Source organism: Hydra vulgaris, chromosome 12 (genome assembly GCF_038396675.1).
Source record: "Hydra vulgaris chromosome 12, alternate assembly HydraT2T_AEP".
NCBI classification, from domain to species: Eukaryota; Metazoa; Cnidaria; class Hydrozoa; order Anthoathecata; family Hydridae; genus Hydra; species Hydra vulgaris.
Window position 1 is genome coordinate 39,956,789 of NC_088931.1, and position 19,173 is coordinate 39,975,961.

At 28.6% G+C, this 19,173-nt stretch overlaps 3 protein-coding genes across 6 annotated transcripts in view; all 3 read left to right on the top strand.

Annotated features, from left to right (window-relative positions):
- Positions 1-4,886, top strand: part of LOC100213938 (inverted formin-2) — a 62,133-nt gene extending 57,247 nt beyond the window's left edge. For all 4 annotated transcript variants that reach the window (XM_065813213.1, XM_065813214.1, XM_065813212.1 and 1 more), the window contains exons 12-15: positions 3,086-3,280; positions 3,377-3,541; positions 3,673-3,964; positions 4,051-4,886. In XM_065813213.1, coding sequence (XP_065669285.1) covers positions 3,086-3,280; positions 3,377-3,541; positions 3,673-3,964; positions 4,051-4,718 — 1,320 coding nt within the window. In that variant the 3' untranslated portion in view covers positions 4,719-4,886. The remainder of the gene's footprint in view (positions 1-3,085; positions 3,281-3,376; positions 3,542-3,672; positions 3,965-4,050) is intronic.
- A 6,793-nt stretch (positions 4,887-11,679) lies between these two features.
- LOC136088109 (zinc finger MYM-type protein 1-like) lies at positions 11,680-13,389 on the top strand. The gene is made up of 3 exons (XM_065811772.1): positions 11,680-11,950; positions 12,096-12,520; positions 12,571-13,389. Exons 1-3 carry the CDS (start codon positions 11,680-11,682, stop codon positions 13,387-13,389), a joined length of 1,515 nt encoding a protein of 504 aa, XP_065667844.1.
- Positions 13,390-18,226: 4,837 nt separating this feature from the next.
- The window catches only part of LOC100198454 (ATP-binding cassette sub-family B member 6), a 46,501-nt gene continuing 45,554 nt past the window's right edge, over positions 18,227-19,173 (top strand). The window contains exon 1 of the mRNA XM_065813216.1: positions 18,227-18,950. Coding sequence (XP_065669288.1) covers positions 18,264-18,950 — 687 coding nt within the window. The 5' untranslated portion in view covers positions 18,227-18,263. The remainder of the gene's footprint in view (positions 18,951-19,173) is intronic.

Consider the following 19,173-nt stretch of genomic DNA (forward strand, 5'->3'; position numbering starts at 1 on the left):
ATCTTTTTGTTTGAGGAACTTGATCGCATTTTCTTTGGTAATACATTTCCCGCCAAGTTTTGACATGTTGCACTGCTTCGATTTCTTAACATGCGATTGATTTCTGGCTTGAAAAAGCTGCTTCAATCTTGATACTGTTTTTGCAACGCTCAACACATTCTTAATACCTATTAAAACTTGAAGCTGGTGTAGTTGAAAAAGATGGTAACCGGTGTGTAGTTGAAGTAGGTGCTACGGCAGTCTTTGAAGATGATGAAGCTGTGTCTGAGCAAGATGGTGTAGCTAATGCGGAGGCTGCTAAAGTTGATGAAGGCGGATTAAACGTTTGTGTGGTTGCTAATGCCTTATTATTTATGTTGTTTTTATTAAGTGGAAATAAGTCAGTGTACTGAAAACCAGCGATTGCATCCAAGTGTGTAAACATTTACCATTCTCGTACAGCAGTACAGCAGTTTGAGGAACGGTGGAAAATTTTGTTTATCTAAATTCTTACATTTTGAGTCTTTGTAATACTTTGTAAAAATTTCTTTCCAAGCTTGTTTGATATGACAACAGACACCTCTATCCAATGGTGTAGAATATGTGAAGAATGCTCTGGTAGACAAATCAAGATTATATTGTGTTTTTTGCACAGTACTACCGCTTCCAAAGTTATGTGAGTTGTATGCCTATCTAATACTAAATTATGTATACCTTCAATTTTCTCAGTTTCGGGTATAAATAATCCTTTCAGTCATTCAATAAACATATCGTGCTCCATTCAACCTGGTTTTAAAATTGAATGTTTAGTGCCAGCTGGACCACCTCTTGCCCAGTCAGAACGAAAGTTTATTTTGACTTTGTATATCACAAATGGTGGTGCAAAATGCCCATCAGCATTGCAGTAATTGTTTACAGTGTAATTAATTTTTTCATTGTTGCCAGTAAGTTTAAATGCACGTCTTGTCCCTTTCCGACACACTACGGTTGCTTTGACTTGATCAACCGAAAACCTGCTTCATTGTTATTCCAAATATGCGACCCAGATGTTGTACCAGTTTGTTGATATTGCTTGGCGACGCATTCAAAATAACTATTAATCATTTCTGGCGTACAAGAAGCGACTTTTTTAGGTGCTAAGTTATTCGCTTTTCTTGTTGAAATTTCTTTTGACCATCTTTTCATAAAGGCATAAAACCAGTCTTTACCAGGCTTACCATTTTTAAATAAGCGCAAATGATCTTCGCGTTTAAGGTAGCCACATCTAGGTTTTCATTTCGGGTAAAACCATAACTCCAGTCACTAAGTAATTGGAACGCATGCACTATCAATCTTTCTATTTCATTTGAGAGTACCGTTGTTGTACATGAGCCATGGGAGTCTTTGTTGTTGCTACTTTTGCGATCTTTAGGCGTTGAGACTGGAACGCCATGTTTGAATGCAGCTTTTCTCAGTGATGTTTTATTTTCTTTCATATCAGTTAATGCGGTTAGTATATCGTCTTCCTTGTATGTTTTTGTTTTTTTAGTTGATATGTTAAAGTGAGTGAGTTGTGTTGAATTGAGTGAGTGATGATTATATTGAGAAATAATATAATAATTGGTTTTTATTGAGTAAGAGTTTATTATATTAACAAATAACATTATATTTCATTCATAATTAAACCGGAATTAACAATAATTTTATTAGATAAAGATAGACGCTGAGTCACTTTAATTTTTAATTTTTTTATTTATGTTTTTGTTCTAGCTGCATAAAAGTTATACTATCAGAATTGAAATTAAATTTCCAACAAGATAGTGCTAAAATTATTTTTATATCAGTTTTGGTTCAAGTGCTATTTTGTTCGCAACGATAAAAAATATATAAAAAGTTTTGACTACCCGTGAAAGTTGTATAAAAAAAGAAAAAAATGGAGTTGAATCGGCATATAATTTTATCAATTCGAATAGAGGAGATAGTTCTGTATTTGAATCTATTTTTTTTTTCATAGCCGTATCCGTTTAGTTTTTATTCAATAATTTCGATTAGTGTGCGGAATGATATGGTGTGCGGTTTGACCCGGTTTTACTCTATTACTTTAACGCAGATTTAAGTTGCTTACAAGATTTTTCTATTAATTTGCGCAACCCGGCTTTCATTGTCATAAAAAAAACACTAAACAAGCAATAAATTCCCTGACACTGCATACATCCTCCGACCAGGGTGGATCCAGCATTTTTTGATCTTTGAGATAGCTTACTTCCAGGCATGGAGTAAACTCCAAACATATGTTTATACTTATGTCAACTAAGGATGCTTCGCAAATAATTGCGATGATAAGAACCTGGGAACAAAAAGCCCCAAATTTTTTGGCCCCTGCCCCAAACGTGAGAGCAACAAGTTGATCAAATGTTTTTTGTACTATTCTTAACTAGGCTTATACTCATCGATAAATTTTAAGTTTCATTGCATAATCTCTCAGCGTTCAAAAAATACGACCACATAAAATTTATAAACCCCTTAAATTGAGGGGCTTTCAAACTTTATACGGTCATAATTTTTGAACTCTAAAATATTTTACTATGAAATTTAAAATTGAATATAAGTCTAGTTAAGAATAGTACAAAAAACATTTTATTAACTTGTTGTTCTCACGTTTAGTGTTGGGAGGGCGAAAATTTCTGGGCTTTTTTGTTCCCAGTCTTTATTCATCGCAATTTTTTGCTAAGTATTCTTAGTTGACATAAGTATAAACATATAAATGTTTGGAGTCTGCTCCATGTCTGGAAGTTAGCTATCTCAAAGACCAAAAAAAGCTGGATCCGTCCCTGCCTCCGACATTACTAAATGTTTTTATGGTAAGTGAAAACTTTGCCTATTTAAAAACCTGATCTAGTGTAAAAAAATATATTTTAAAAACATTTTTTTGAAAAATATAATATAATAAAAAAGAACATTTTTTTGGTTTTATCAAAAACATCATGCTTATGTAAACAGTTATCCTGGTTTATACTGCTATTTAAGAATATCATTAAAATATATTTTAAAGATGATCGCGGATAAACAGAAGTTTTCATAAAATTTAGTCAATGTTTTATTATTCATTATATTACATTGCTCATAGATAGCTGAAGATAAAAAAGAAGAACTCATGGAGTTCCCTGATAAAATGACGGATGTGCTTCAAGCTGCATGTCGATTAAACATTGATAATTTAGAAAAAGAAGTCAACGTCTTGAAAAATAATTTAGAATCCACACAAAAATCTTTAAAAAAAGCTCCTTCTGACATTAAAGAACAGATGGGAACTTTTCTTAAGGTGATAAATAACGTTATTTCTTTTTATCGATACAACTTATAGGCAAATTTTTTTAACGAACTTCAACATACTTATTGAAGATTTTTTCATTTTTAGGAATCTATGTTGCAATGTTTAGAGCTGGAAGCTAATATTAAAGATATACGTAATTTATGTTGCCAATTCGCTGATTACTTTTGTGAAGACGCAACAAAGTTCAAAGTAGAAGAATACTTAAGTATATTCTTACAATTTTCTACAAATTTGAAGAAAGCAAAAGAAGTAAGATTATCAGAGTCTTTTACATAATTTGATTATTATTTTATTGTTTTCTTTCATTTAAATGAAAAAAAGATTTTATGCGCCTAATGTGATTATTATCGATTTTTATAATTTTCGATTTTATTTAAAAGGAAAACGAACAATTCAAACTTCAAGAAAAACAAAGACTTGCACGTGAGCAAAAACAGGCGGAAGAAAAAGCAAGGCAAGAAAAACTAGGATTAAACGTCAAAGGCAAAAAAAAACCTGCCGAGCGCGTAGAAGAGAAGTGCATTGTCGATTCTTTGATGGATGAAATCAAAAACGGTTTCCCGTTACGAAAGAGTAATTTAAAAACAGATAAAATTCCAGTATCTAACCAGAAATCATCCAAGTCTTCTGAACTGCAATGGAAAAAAGCTAAAACTTTAGCATCATTTATAGGTAATATAATTTTATCAAATTATTGATTTTATGCGTTAGTAAAAAAAGTATTTATTTCAACTAGTAAAGTTTTTTGCATTTTTCAGTAACTGGAAAATCATCGGAGGAACCATTGATTTTTATTAATGGTTTGAACTCAGTTGAAAAAATGGAAAATTCTGAACAAATTTCTAAATTAAATGAAAACATAAAAACTTATCCAGACAAAAACAGGTCTTCCCGTATTTCTAAAACAGAAAATGAATATATGGCAAACAGTTGTAAAGATGATAGTGAAAAAACGTGCAACGATGATATTCTATTGTTTAAAGTTACCAATACTGACACTAACACAAAAAAAATTATTGATTCAAATAAGCAAAACGGCATCAACGATTTTACCCACGAAAATATAGCTTCAGAAGAGAAAGCATCAAACTCTAAAGAAAATGCTTACTTAACTAATGGTGCAGGGTCCATTAAAAAGAAAATCAAACCAACTAAAAGTAATGAATCTATTAGCTCTAAACGAAAAAACTCGTGTTTTGAAGAAGTTGTTGACGATAACTCAATTAAAAATAAAGAAAACGCTCTATATACAATTGCTCACCTAAAGAAACGAGTTCTCGAGTCGGAAAAAATTTCTGCCGATATCATTGATGACGATATTGAAAAAGATGAATTAAATACAAACTCTTCGGACTTACCAGTAAATAAAAATCCAAAACGTAGGAAATCAGAGGCGAGTATGAAAAAAAATTGCAAAGTCTCTTAAAAAATTATTAGGTTATTTTTTTAAAAAGTTTTTAGAGTTGTACATTTAATGTTTCAACAAGATTCTATACTTTTTCTAAGTTCTTGTACATTAAATGTAAACACAAGTTTTTATAAGTCTTTTTTTTATTTTTTACTGATTAATTTATATATTTCTGTTTTGTTTCAATTACTATTGCTTCCATGTTCTAATTATCCCTATTAGCGTTGTCTTAATGACTCCTGAAATCTTGTCTCGATTTAAGTAAGTAAACACTTCATGAACTAGTAAATTTTGAAGTTTTTTTTCTTTTTTTCTTTTCTTCTCTTAAATCACTTGCTCTTCACTTCTAAGTCAAAAATTTAGGCAGAAAATTATTTTGAAACGTAACATTTTTTTATAAAAATCAGGAAAAGATTTTATTATGAAATTTTTAACTATTTTACTCTTCATAATATTATTTTCAGAAATTCGTTGAATATAGGTAAAACAGTTTTGTTACATACATCGTTAGATACTGATATAAAGATTCCGTTTTATATTCTATTCCTTGGTTACATATATCAAGTTTAATTAAGATAAGTTAATGCATATATTTTTAAATAGCTATCAAACTGTTAACTAAAAAAGTTATTTTAAAAATTCTCTTTTAGGGTAGAGCGGGGCATATAGGGACACTTAAGAAACAAATGCTAGTTGCGGATAAACTTTTTTTACGAATTTCCTAAAATTCATTGATATAAGAAAATGAAAAAACAAAACAAAAAATTAAAAAAATAAGTTACGACCAAAGTAACGAAACTCAAGACTAGCAAAACTTTTAAATTTTGCACGTGGTTGCACGTGGTTGGGGCAAAACGGGACAGTTAAAAAGCAGCAGTTATTCGTCAATTGCAAATCTTTAAAAATGATGAAAAATGAAGGCAATCTAAATATGTTCAGACATTAAACAAAAAAGTAACATACCCATAGAGACTACATGGCCCTACACCCATACACCACAAAAGTAACATACTCATAGAAACTATACACCCATACACCCATACACCACAAAAAAAGAACAGCTAAAACAAAAATTGTGTTTTATTACAAAATACCTTCGCTCTACTTTAACCTATATATTATTAAATTGGTTACTACTACTAAATTTGAAATTAAATAAAAGAATTAGATGACATAAATCACAGAAAAAATATCCTGAAACTATTTGGCAATATTTTTGATGAGCTGGCTTATTAGCAATATGCCAATGTAGAGCCAACTTAAATAAGCCATATGTATCAGCAGCTTTTCTAGTTTTAAGTTCCTTTTCACTCGCAGCTAAAACTGCATTTCATTCCATTTTGGATGATTGATCATTCTTAAATCATTTCCTACCTTCTTTGTTTACATTAAACACTATTAATAATTAAAGTTAAGTTATAAAAAGAGGATTTTTTTTGAATTTATAACTGAATTGCTTTTCTAAATAAGAAAAATAATATTTTAGATTAAAAACAAAATCATTAAACTGTAAACAGCATCACCAAAGTAGTAATATATTCAGTTAAAACCACCTTTTGTAAAAATAGACCAAGGTTATGCGCAGAATTCAACGAAATCGATAAGAAAGTATGTATTTTTTTATACGACCAAAATAATTAAGGTCAAGGCCAAAATTTTCAAGGCCAAGGCCAAGGACTAACAACTCTGCATAATAGCATGTCAATGCCATATTTATGAAATATGGTATATAACCATATTTATGAAATATGGTATATAAGCTCTACAACTGAAGTAATTTACTTTTCTGCATTCCAAACAGATTTCTGTCATGGAAAAAATAGCAACTATTGTTACGCTGATATTTAAATTTCAAATTTAACCAAACTATTTTTTTAAGGATAAAAAAAAAGACTATATAAAGTTTAGAACTCTCCTCGATTTTTAAACATTTTTAGAAAATAGATCGAAAAAATAAGAGATCTTGTTTTTAATTTGTTTTGAACGGTTTCTATCAACTAGAAAGACCGGCTTAAAAATACCTAAAGTAAAAATAACTTCAACTCAAAACTTCTGAAAAAGCGTTTGTAAAATCGGGAAAAATGCAATGTATTAAAATAGGGCATAGGTTAAAAATGAGAGGTCTATGACCGTTTAAACATTTTAGATGCCGGTTAAAAATGACTGGGGTAGATAATAAAGAGTTTTTTAATACACCTTTCCATTCAGTTTTCTCAACTAAGACCTATATTTCAGTGTATAATTGACTTTCAAATAGTAAAAAATTCTAATTTTTGTCAAACTCTTACGACTGAGTATAAGACTTAGTATTTGCTATATCAAAAAACCTATCTACTCAAGTTTCCTTTCATTCAAGTTTTTTGAACAGTTTACAGTCAGTTTGATGAACAGTATGGAGAGCGCGTTGTAAATTTAAACCTACATGGAATAGATTTAAACATGTAGAAGATGCTCTCAACATTGAGAGCAAGTCTGTAATTACTTTTAATGGAAGAAGAGTTTAATTAAGAATAAGCTTTTACATACTGTAATTTTAATATTATAAATATTTTAAAATATTTTTGTTGTTTTAAATAATGTTTAAATTATTCCGAATAATTCCTCTTTCTGCTCTGAGATGATATTATTATTCGAATGCTGTGTATAACTCATTTTCGACAGTTTTTGACTCATTTCCCTTTTCTTTTTGAACACAGATATATAAATATATATAAATATACAATAATAATAATAATAAAAATAAGCATAAGATTAAAATAATCTTATTCCTAAAAAGTCTTAAAACAATCTTTGCCGCCCGGTACAGTTTTACCACTTCTAGTACACATAAACCATTTTTAAAAATCTGTATTTATGACATTTCACGAATCAAACAATTAAACACCAAGAAGAAAAAAAACATTTCTGAATTTGGTATAAAGTTATTTTTTACCTAATTAACAACATCGAAATTAACTTTCTTCGCAAGATCTGTTTCGATTGAAAAGATGTGACAATTGTTAAGACAATGATGTCCCATTGTAGCTCTCAGAGAGTTCTTGATCAGAGTTAGCTTGATAAAGAATATCTTGACAGATAATGGTAAGGTAAGAAAGATACAAAAACATATCTAGGGGAAGTTCCCTTCAAACACTTTCGCATAAAAGCTAATCTGCAGATCTAATGGGTGATCACTTGTCAGTCAATGGTGTCATATAGACAAAATAAACAGAACTTATCTAGAAACTTGTCTTCGTTAAGGTTATTTGATTACAGAATAAAGAAATCTTTAACTTTATATTCTTGACTGTTCGTTGAGCTGCGGGATTAAAGAACGAGGCTAATTCAAGGCTGTCAAAGTCTTGAATCAAAAGGTAGTAAAAACAACTAACTTAAAGGATTTGATCTACTTAAGAAAAGATCGTATGTCACTTAAAATATCAGCAGTGAGATTTCAACGCTTCGATGATCTTTCTCGGTCTCCTTGACGGCGTATTAATAGATTTAATTCTAGAGTTTCATTTTGTCTGTGAAGTTTGGTGTAAAAAAAACTGCTCATATTTGTATTATTGTATCCTTAATCTCGACATTTTTTTATGCCAAGTCCGTCTTCATTTAAAACAGTAAAGACCAGATTAACAGGCTCCTATCTTCTTCTCCATCACTTCTAGTTTTAAAGACCGGAGAAGAAGGAAATGAAAAAGGAAGCAAACCTGTTTGCTGTGTGAATAGTCCGGCGTTCCATTGGTTATGATATTGTAGTAGATGCCCTGACTTATTTTTCCACAGTCTCAAGTTCTGTTAATTTCCCAAACTCATTTTGCGAACGCCAAAATAAATAGTGGGCTTGTGTACGCTCATCTTTTTTATTTTTCAGCAACTGCTTATACGTGATTCAAATGTATCTTGTTGTGTTCAGTCGCCAATTCTAAAGCGCCGTGAAAATTATCATTTCCAAACTAACAGATCTTGTGATTAGATCTTATTTATATAATAATGAATTTTAGTTAACGAAAGTTTATAAGAAAATTTAAGTTATGGCTTTCATCATCCACTTCTTGGAATATTTATAAATAAGAATGCATAAAACATCTTTCAAATAGAAAAACTGAATTACTGAAAAACCTGAATTAAAAAGGGACACTTTACCTGCAGAAATGTCATTGTTGTTGACGAAGGTTGCTAAATGGTTTTTAACACATTTTTACAATTGGATATGGCATACAATTGCAACTTGTTATTGCACTTTCCCGGAAATTTTCAACTCGGAACTTTCCGGAAATTTTGGAGCTTTTGGAAATTAAAAAAAAAAAAAGATAAACTATTTTATAATTAATGGGTAAAATTTTATGTCTTATTTAGGCAGTTGTTATGGACAATTTAATGGCAAAATATTGTGAAGTAGATTATAAAAATATTTTTATTATAACTTTAAGTAAAAACTATGATAATTGGTTTTAAAAATTTTCTAAAACTTTTTTAATTTTCCTGTTATTTGCTAAGCATATTGATTTTCATTGCCGTAGCAAACTTCGTTTAAGGCTTAACATAATTAGCATACCCATACCTAAAGGGGATGGGGTATTTTTCACTATTTATTAAATTAACCTAAAAGTTACAGAAAACTGAAAAATTAAATATAAAAAGATTTTATTGAAAATTGACAGTATTTTACATTTCTTTCTTGATTCAAAGACGTTATTGATAAATGAAAAGCAAAAAGCAAAGAAAAATTTTTGCTAAATTTGAACTATTTAAAAATTAGTAATAAAAATAAAGAACTAATGATTTCAAGGTCATAGGTTCCATCGCTGTTTAAATAAGTGCTTTTAAGACTTGAGTCTCACTCGCCACAACCTTACTAGGGCATTTTTGACTTTATAAATCAATAAACTAAAAAAAGGGAATCTAACTTTAAAATAGTTCTAGGAATCATAAATCGCTTTAATCGAAATAAAATAGAAAATTGAAATGTAATAACACTATAGATCTAGTATATTTTCAATATACGAGGAGTTTTAAAACCACGTAGATTGACGTGAAAAGTTTAAAAAATGTAAATGTATATATAAATATATATATATATAAATATATGTATATATATATATATATATATATATATATATATATATATATATATATATATATATATATATATATATATATATATATATATATATATATATATATATATATATATATATATATATATATATATATATATATATATATATATATATATCAATATTAAAAAGATACTTTAAATAGAGCGATATACATATATATTAACGAAGAAAAAACAACTTTTTCTATGGTATAATTAAAATTATAAAAATGCAATATATTTTAGTAAAACTGCAGCCCACTTCGGTTCTTAAACACTGCTAGACCATCATCTCTATATTAAAGAACCGGAGTGGCCAACAGATGGAAAAAATTAAAAAGTACTTCGTGAAAATTGTTAATAATAATGATCTTCTTATATCCATCAGCTGTAATTTTAAAATTGTTAATTATCTGGACTTAACGTTAAATCTTAATGACAGTTCTTTCCAACCTTGCTGCAAGCCTGGTAATTCCATCAGTTATATAAATGCTGTCTCTAACCACCCTCCTAGTATACTAAAAAGCCTTCCTCAAACTATCGAACTAAGATTGTCAACCAAATCTTCTAACAAAAATATTTTTGAACAATCCATTCCTCCTTATCAAGATGCATTATTTAAATCAGGTTTTATCTGCAAATTCACCTATAGGTGAATGGTATACCATTCAAAGAAAAAACAGATCCCATTCAAAAATCACAAGCGAAACATAATCTGGTACAACCCACCTTTCAGTCCCAATGTTGCAACAAAAATAGGAAGTCGTTTTTTGAACATGGTAGACCTGCACTTTCCGGTTGGTCACAGACTTCGTAAGATATTTAATCGAAATACCATTAAAATAAGCTACTCATGTATGCCAAATATCAAGTCCATTATTAATTCACACAATCACAGGATATTATAAGCCAAGGTAAAGATGAGGGAAAAACATGCAACTGTGTCAATAAATCCATCTGTCCCATGAACAATCAGTGCTTGTCGAAGAACATCGTTTATCAAGCGACCGTGTCGTCAAAATGCAGACACAAGAATAAATTCCTCTTATCTTTTTTTGATACCGGTGATTAGCTAATATTTTGTTTTTTCGTTGCCATCAAGTATGTCTTAGCGACGTTAAGATCCCACTACACAGTATTTTGTAATTTTATCGGTTTTTTTTTTGTTTTTTTTGTTTTGTTTTTAAATTTGTATTTAATGGCTGATGATTGCCGTATAGGCATGAAACTTAAAGTACCATAGAAAAAGTTGTTTTTTCTTCATTAATATATATGTATATATATATATATATATATATATATACATATATATATATATATATATATATATATATATATATATATATATATATATATATATATACCAGTGGCGGATCAAGAGGGGGGACGCTAGGGGGGCTATAGCCCCGGGCCCCACAATTTTAGGGGCCCCGATTCAAAGTAAATAATTTTTTATTGACTCTGAAAATTAAATCTTTTATTAACTTAAAAGAGCCAAAGTTAAATTTGCTAAATTGTCTGATAAAAAATCACAAAAATAAAATAACTGTCAACAAAAACGCTGCATTATATATTTTTTCCAGTCTTTGACAACGATGGAGCGCAACTACTTCTACAAAAAAATAATTACTAGATTGGTAGCAGCGCCTTATAGCAATAATTGAATGTAACATTTGTACAAACTGCTACAAAAATAATTCCCTTCGGAAAATTATTAATGACTTGAATAATTATATTGTTATTGAAAATGCATTAACGATTGCAATTCTACAATTCTTTTGTACTTCCGCCCAAAAGAGTTCTTGTGTGAATGCATTTAATAGCTGAAGCGCTAAATTCGTGAAAGAGAAAAAAAGAACAGTTTAACACTTTTCAGGTTATGCAGTTATAATTAAAATGCTAAGAAAATATGAAAGTGGAGCTTGTAAAAGAAGATTGAAGAAAGAGAGAGAGGAAATGGTAGCTAAACTTCCGAAAATGACAAATTTTTTTTCATCAAACCAAACTATTATGCAATTTCCACAAACTGTAGATAATTATAAAAACAATGAAAGAAAAGATGAAAACAATAACACGGAAAATGAGGTAGCCCGCCAAGGTCCTTCAAATGAAATTCAAGAAGTTGAAAGTGTTGAATCTACAATGCATAACAATGAGCTTGACTCAGGTACTCCAATTTTTACTATCTTTAATGACACCTCTAACATCTGCTAAACAAACAATTTACTTTTTAGGCAGTTAATATTTTTATTCTATAAATTGTCACTTATTATTTATTTATTAGGCTTATTTATCATGATTTTTTTTCCTAGATACCATTCTACGCGAAGACCCTGCTTTAAGGCCATTACAATTAAAGGAAAATGAACGTATGAAGTATTTAAACAAGGGGTATGCTTTTTTTCAAAATAAAGACTCTAATTTCGAATCTTCGAAGCGGATGTTCAAAAACCAGTACAGATATTATTCCGTTAAATATTTTCAAAAAGTGATGAATAATGGCGAAATTTGTGACCGAAAATGGTTAATGTTTTCTGAATCCACTGGATGTGTATTTTGTTATGTTTGCAAGTTGTTTTCAACCGATTACGACAACGTATTTGTCAAAAGTGGCTTTTACAATTGGAAAAAAGCTAAACTAACTATTTTCAGCCACGAAAACAGCAAGGAACATATTCAATGTATGATTAAGTGGATAGAATTCATAAAACAAAATACTCATGTCGATGAATATATGGTAAGCCAGATTAAAAGGGAATTTAATTATTGGTCTGCAATCTTAAATAGAATAGTTGCGGTTATTCGTTTTTAGCCGGAAGAGGTTTAGCATTTCGAGGCCATAATGAAGTTATAGGATCGTCAAATAACGGAAATTACTTAGGCATGTTAGAACTGTTGACTCAATTTGATCCAGTTTTAAAGCAACACATTGACACTTTTGCAAATAAAGGCAAAGGTAATGTAAATTATTTGTCTAAAACTATTTGTGAAGAGCTAATTGATATTATGTCTCAAAAGGTTTTAACGGACATTATTACCGAAATAAAAAAAGCAAAATACTGGGGAACTATCGTAGATTCGACTTCTGATATTTCTCACGTGGATCAACTTTCTGTGATATTTCGTTATTATCTAAATGACCACGTGTATGAACGATTTTTTTGTTTTCTACAAATTAAAAGCCACGACGGTAAATCTTTGATTACTGACATTTTAGATCTACTGGAAAGAAATGATATTGATATAACCAATTGTTGGGGACAGGCATACGATAATGCAAGCAATATGTCTGGTAAATATTCTGGATTACAGGCGCGTTTAAAAGAGCGGAGTGAATTAGCTTTTTATATCCCCTGCGCTGGACATTCTTTAAATTTAGTAGGGCAGTGCAGTGTCAGTGAGTGCATCAATTCTATCAACTATTTTGGCGTTCTCCAGAGTTTGTATTCATTTTTTGTAGCTTCAACACATAGATGGGATTTATTGAAAGGAAATCATGCTACACTCAAGCGCCTATCAGATTCACGATGGTTATGTAGGTCAGATGCTTCAAAAAGTTTGATAGAAAATTTTGATGGGATTCATGCAGCGCTGTCATATAGCTGAGGATACAGAAGAAAAATCTGATACTCGTCATGAAGCTTTGTGTTTATTAAATAAGATCACTAAGCTAGAGTTTGCATTCATGGCTGTACTTTAGCATCACATACTTAAGAGGTTTAATGCATTTAGCAAATTTCTTCAAAAAGTTGAATTAGATTTGCATACAGCAAGCAGTATGTTACTTTCACTAATTGACTTTGTAAAAAACTTACGAAACGACTTTACGAGATTTGAGAATGAATCAAAAAAACTTAGCTCGTTTATTGAAAAAGACTATTCTGATAAGAACAAAAGAAAGGTAATTAAAAAATTGAGCAACGGAGAAAACCAAGTTGATTCTTTAAGCGTATCCGACAAGTTTCGAGTGAATGCATTTTTTGTCATTATTGACAAACTTGTGACACAATTAACTATAAGAAGTGATGGTTACAACCACGTAAATAAGTTATTTGGATTTCTATCAAAGCTGTTAACTATTAGTACCATGGAATTGCAAGTTAGCGCGAAAAAAATTTTAGAAGTGTACTCAAATGATTTAGAAGATAGTTTCATATTTGAAATAGAACAATTTGGAACATTATTAAAGTTGCAGCCTCCGGTTTTTTTTTCGCATAAAAAAGATAAACCTGAGACTGAAAACACATTGATTCCTCTGCATGTTTTAAATTGGATTGTTGAAACCGATATTATTGATGTATTTCCAAATGCTTATATAGCATATCGCTTGTTTCTAACTATTCCCATAATAAATTGCGAGGCTGAGAGATCATTCTCTACTCTTAAAAGAGTTAAGAACATGCACCGATCAACAATGGTCCATAGTCGTTTAAGTAATATAGCAAGATTAACTATTGAGTCGAAATTATTAGAAACTTTGGATTTCAGCGATATGATTGCAGAGTTTGCGGGGAAGAAAAGCAGAAAAAAATCATATATATATATATATATATATATATATATATATATATATATATATATATATATATATATATATATATATATATATATATATATATATATATATATATATATGTATATATACTGCATACATTAGATCAACGTTGGTTAATATGTATTAAATTAATGTTAGGTTATATAAATTGGATCAATGTTGGGCTTAGATCGTAAAAATAACTAATTTTTGCTATGGTTTTACAACCATATTTTTATCATTTGAACCAATCCAACTGAACCAATCCAACTAAACCAATCAACTGAACCAATCCAACTGAACAATGTAACTATATTTTAATAGTTTAACATTTCCAATATTAATAACTTTGTAATTTATGATATATATTAACTTTGTAATTTATGATATATTGATTGAGTAGTGTCCAATAAAGCATCTTTTTTCCATCACACACAAAGTGTTGAGGGTAAGTAAATTAAAATAAAGTTATGTAGCAACATTACTGTAGTAAATAATTCAAAAATGAATGCGTATTTTATCTATTCTTCACTCAGCTTCGTCAGCTCCGCAAGGTAGACATGAACAAGTTTGTTTTCTTCAAGGCAGCAATTTTCAAACTCTTCGTGAGCAGTTAATGGTCAATATAATATCTTCATGTTCACTTAAACCCTGATAAACAGCAAAAGCTCCTTCAGTCAAAAATAATAGCAGTACTAAATAGTAGCAGTAGCTATAAGCTAGATGTCCACTTGAAGATGTACTTTAAAAAAACAATATAATATTATACTTAAATTATAAGACATCCGTTCATACATGATCGTCTTTCAAACAATGGTTATTCGTTGATAAAACAAATAGTTCTGCTCCTCGACAGATATTCTTTATGCATACACAGTTTAGTTATTCATGACAATGTGTCTATTCATGACAATGTGTCTAAACTATCCTTGTAATATCGTTATATTTTTTTAGTATGTGTTATATTTTACTAATTTATGCTTATTATTTCTTTTCTAAGTGATTATTAACTTTCCTCTGGACTGCAGTTTTACTAAAATATATTGCATTTACAAAAAAATGATATTTTAAATATCTTGTTAATAGCAAATTTTATAATTTTAAAAGTTTATAATGTAAACACGAGTTTCCGATTTTTCGAAAATGCAAATACATTAATAATCTTTTTGACATTTATTATGCAATTCTTAGTATTTATTATACAATAGTAATAGTATGTTGTTGGATAAAATTTGCATATTCTCTATCTAATGTTTTTGTTTAAGAAACTGTTGTAGTTAACATATTAAGTAATGAAACGCGTGTACAAATAAGTTGTCAGATATTTTATTCATGATGTGGTCTTTGTTGAGTACCTTGTTTTTTCTATTAAGATATCAAACCAAAAGTTTAAAATTATTTTATCAAACTTGATCTGAAATTTCACACCATTTTGTTCAATTCATCAAACCCGACATAAACTTAAAGCACTCTCTTATTTATAAATGTAACACCTCATTTAGCATACACGATTTCAAAAAGTTTATCAATTATTACTTTTCAATAATATTTTCCTGTTTATATACTTAGTTAAACTAATTGCAGTGGCGCAATGCGGAAGGGCCCTGAGCTGCAGGGGACCAAAAATTATCATAGTAACTGCAGCTTTAAAATTTTTGCCATTTAAAAAAATTTCTATTCTGTATAAAAAAACCATTGTTAAAATGTATTATTTTAAAATAATGCATAGTTTTACGTCTGATGATGGTCTAAGCTATTCATCGTCATTGTCAATACGTCATCATATATAAATAACACTCTGAACTATTCAGATCAAAATATAACAAATAAAATAATATTACTAATAAATAGTTAGTTAGCATTGTGATTATGCAGGGCGGCATTTAAGTTTTGGCGCCCGGTACAAATTAAATCGTTCACCGCCCCTCCCTTTAGATCGTATTTTAGGGAAATATAATCAAAATGCTAACTATTTATTATTAATATTACTTTATTTGTTATATTTTGATCTGAATAGTTCAGAGTGTCATTTAAATCTGATGACGTATTGGCAATGACGATGAATAGCTTAGACCATCATCTGACGTAAAACTATGCATTATTTTAAAATAATACATTTTTTTTATGGCTGATGATCATTTTTTTATAGCTGATGATCATTATTATTGCGTTATCATAGGTCTGAAAACAAACGGATGGAAATATAACTTAATTATTTATAAAAAAAAGTTGGTCGCTGTTGTTATTTATAAAACACACATTTATCGTGACGTTTTTCCGCTTTGACAGAAATTTGCCCTTCCATTTAATATTTTTATTATAGGATGCGATTTTTAGGTAAAAATTGATATAAAAATTCTTTAACCGTTTTAGTATGGTATCAATAAATTCTCTCATATTTTAAACATTCTAAATGTCTACAGTGACTAAAACATCTGTGTTGCTCTTTTAATAACAATGTTCTGCGATACACAAATCAGTATTTAATTTTAGCTGACACTACAAACAAATAAATGTTATATAATATAATATTTATTATAAAATATATATTACATAAGATAATATATATTGTATTATGTAATATATTATTGTATATAATATATTATATTATTTACAGTTAAAGCTATTTGTTGTTATTAACTAGATAGGTTAGTATTGCATTGGTGACTGTTTTAATAGCTAATAAATTATATACAAAAGCTATTTGTTGTTATTAACAGTTAATAGCAACAAATAGCTTTTGTATATAATTTATAAGCTATTAAAACAGTTAATAATTAACTAGATAGGTTAGTATTACATTAGTAATTGTGTTATTCGTTATTTGCAAAAGATGTGCCAGGTTAGGTTAGTTAACACTAATAATAGCCATTTGTTTGAGCAATTTGTCAGATTTTTCTGAATCTTTATACACCCACATTTTATTATTTGACAAATTTTATATGATAATATCCAATTAAATCCTGGTTATTAGTCAAGACACAACAAATGCAAATATTTTAATATCTGAAAAATTTTCTTAACTAAAGCTTATTACAAACAAAAACTTATAATAGTTTATTAAAAAATTTAATTTAAACTCAAAAAGTAAAACTTATAATAGTTTATTAAAAAATTTAATTTAAACCCAAAAAGTAAAACTTATAATAGTTTATTAAAAGATTTAATTTAAACTCAAAAAGTAAAACAATAGGCAAACAAGTAATGTATTTTAAATGCCATGATTTTCTGACATTTCAATGTATCTTTTAAAATAAAACTTAAATGTACAATTTTTTTTTATTATTGGCTTAAATATATGGCTATGTTAGTTTTTAATTTACTTTATTAATTTTTTTATAAAGGTACTAACTTCAATATATGCCAAATCTCTTAGTATATCAATGAAATACCTTATTTCAACCTCATCTGTTTTATTGTTTATATTGTCTTTAGTATCTAAAAAGTTTTTTTACTTGAATTAAGTTTTTACTTCACAATTCTAAAGTATATTAATTGCTTTAAATTTTTAGTTATAAAGATTATGAAAAAGTTTTCTTTCAAAAGTTTTTTTTTTAATTATAAAAAAATAGGAGGTAAAATTAAAAAAATAAGTAGATCCAAATATTCCAAATGTTATTCCAAGCTTCTAATATTCCTAGATTCTGGTAGAAAAGTTCATTAACAGTCTGTATTTTATGCTCAATAACTTTTTCAACTTGTAATAAAAACCATTTACCAGATATTATACTCACTTTTTAAAAATTTAACCAAGAATAATGTTTCTTGTTTATTGTAATTTTTTGTTATTATTGTTTTATTTTGAGTTTATATATTATGTATGTGATTTTATATTTTTAGATGAAGAAAATTCATTTGGATTTTATTAGACATAAATAATCAATTATGCATGCTTATTAATCTTCTCTTATTTAATTATGTTTCTTTTTATCGATTTAGACAAAATATGATTTCTTACTGTCCAAAGAATACCACTCTTTTTCCAATTTGGTACAAAAAAGGGTTTTCAATTTGCCTGTATCAAACCATTCAACCAATAGCTTTATTTCTTATTCCTTTTTTAATAATTTCTTTTTATGGAGTATCAAGATTTTATCGTCGTTATCAACAGAACAAAAGAGATGACACTGAAGATTTAATAGAAAGCAAAAAAGGGAACCCTGATTTTATGAAACAAAAAAGTTTTCATGGTTTTTCTTTTTCAAAATTACCTTTGCCATTTTTATATGCTTTCCAGGTATTTTTACACACGCTACATATCATTGTGCCTTTATTACATTTACTTTTAAAACTTATTTTGGATCAAACTAATATATCTGGAGTAGATATTTTTTATTGTACTTTAAATACTGGAGCCTGGGTACTTGGACTTCAGGCGTTAAAAAAAGAAAGGTTTATTTTTTATATGACAAATGTTTACTACCATTCAGCTTTAATGGTGATATTTTGGGGAAGTGCATTGTTACTCGAGTTTTTTGTGTTTGTTTCATGGAATGGAACCCAGTGGTTTATACAACATCATAATGATTCAACACAATATATCAATTTTATTATGTTTTGTTTACGTGTTAGTATCAGCTTTATTATATTTATCCTTGGTTTCTATGCTCCTGGTTTGAAAAAGGATATTTTTGTAAGTAATTAAAAGTATTTTTAGTCTCTTGTTTTTGTATCATAATGTTCTGATTTGCAAGGTATATAAGTTCATGAAATTTAATTTTTTTATTAAAATCAATATATATTTAAAATACATTAGGATTATTTACCTAATTAAACATAATTTTTTTTTAATTAAAATTTTTATTTTGTCTAAAATTATAACATTGAAATGTTTTTTTTTTTATTATAAGCTAAAA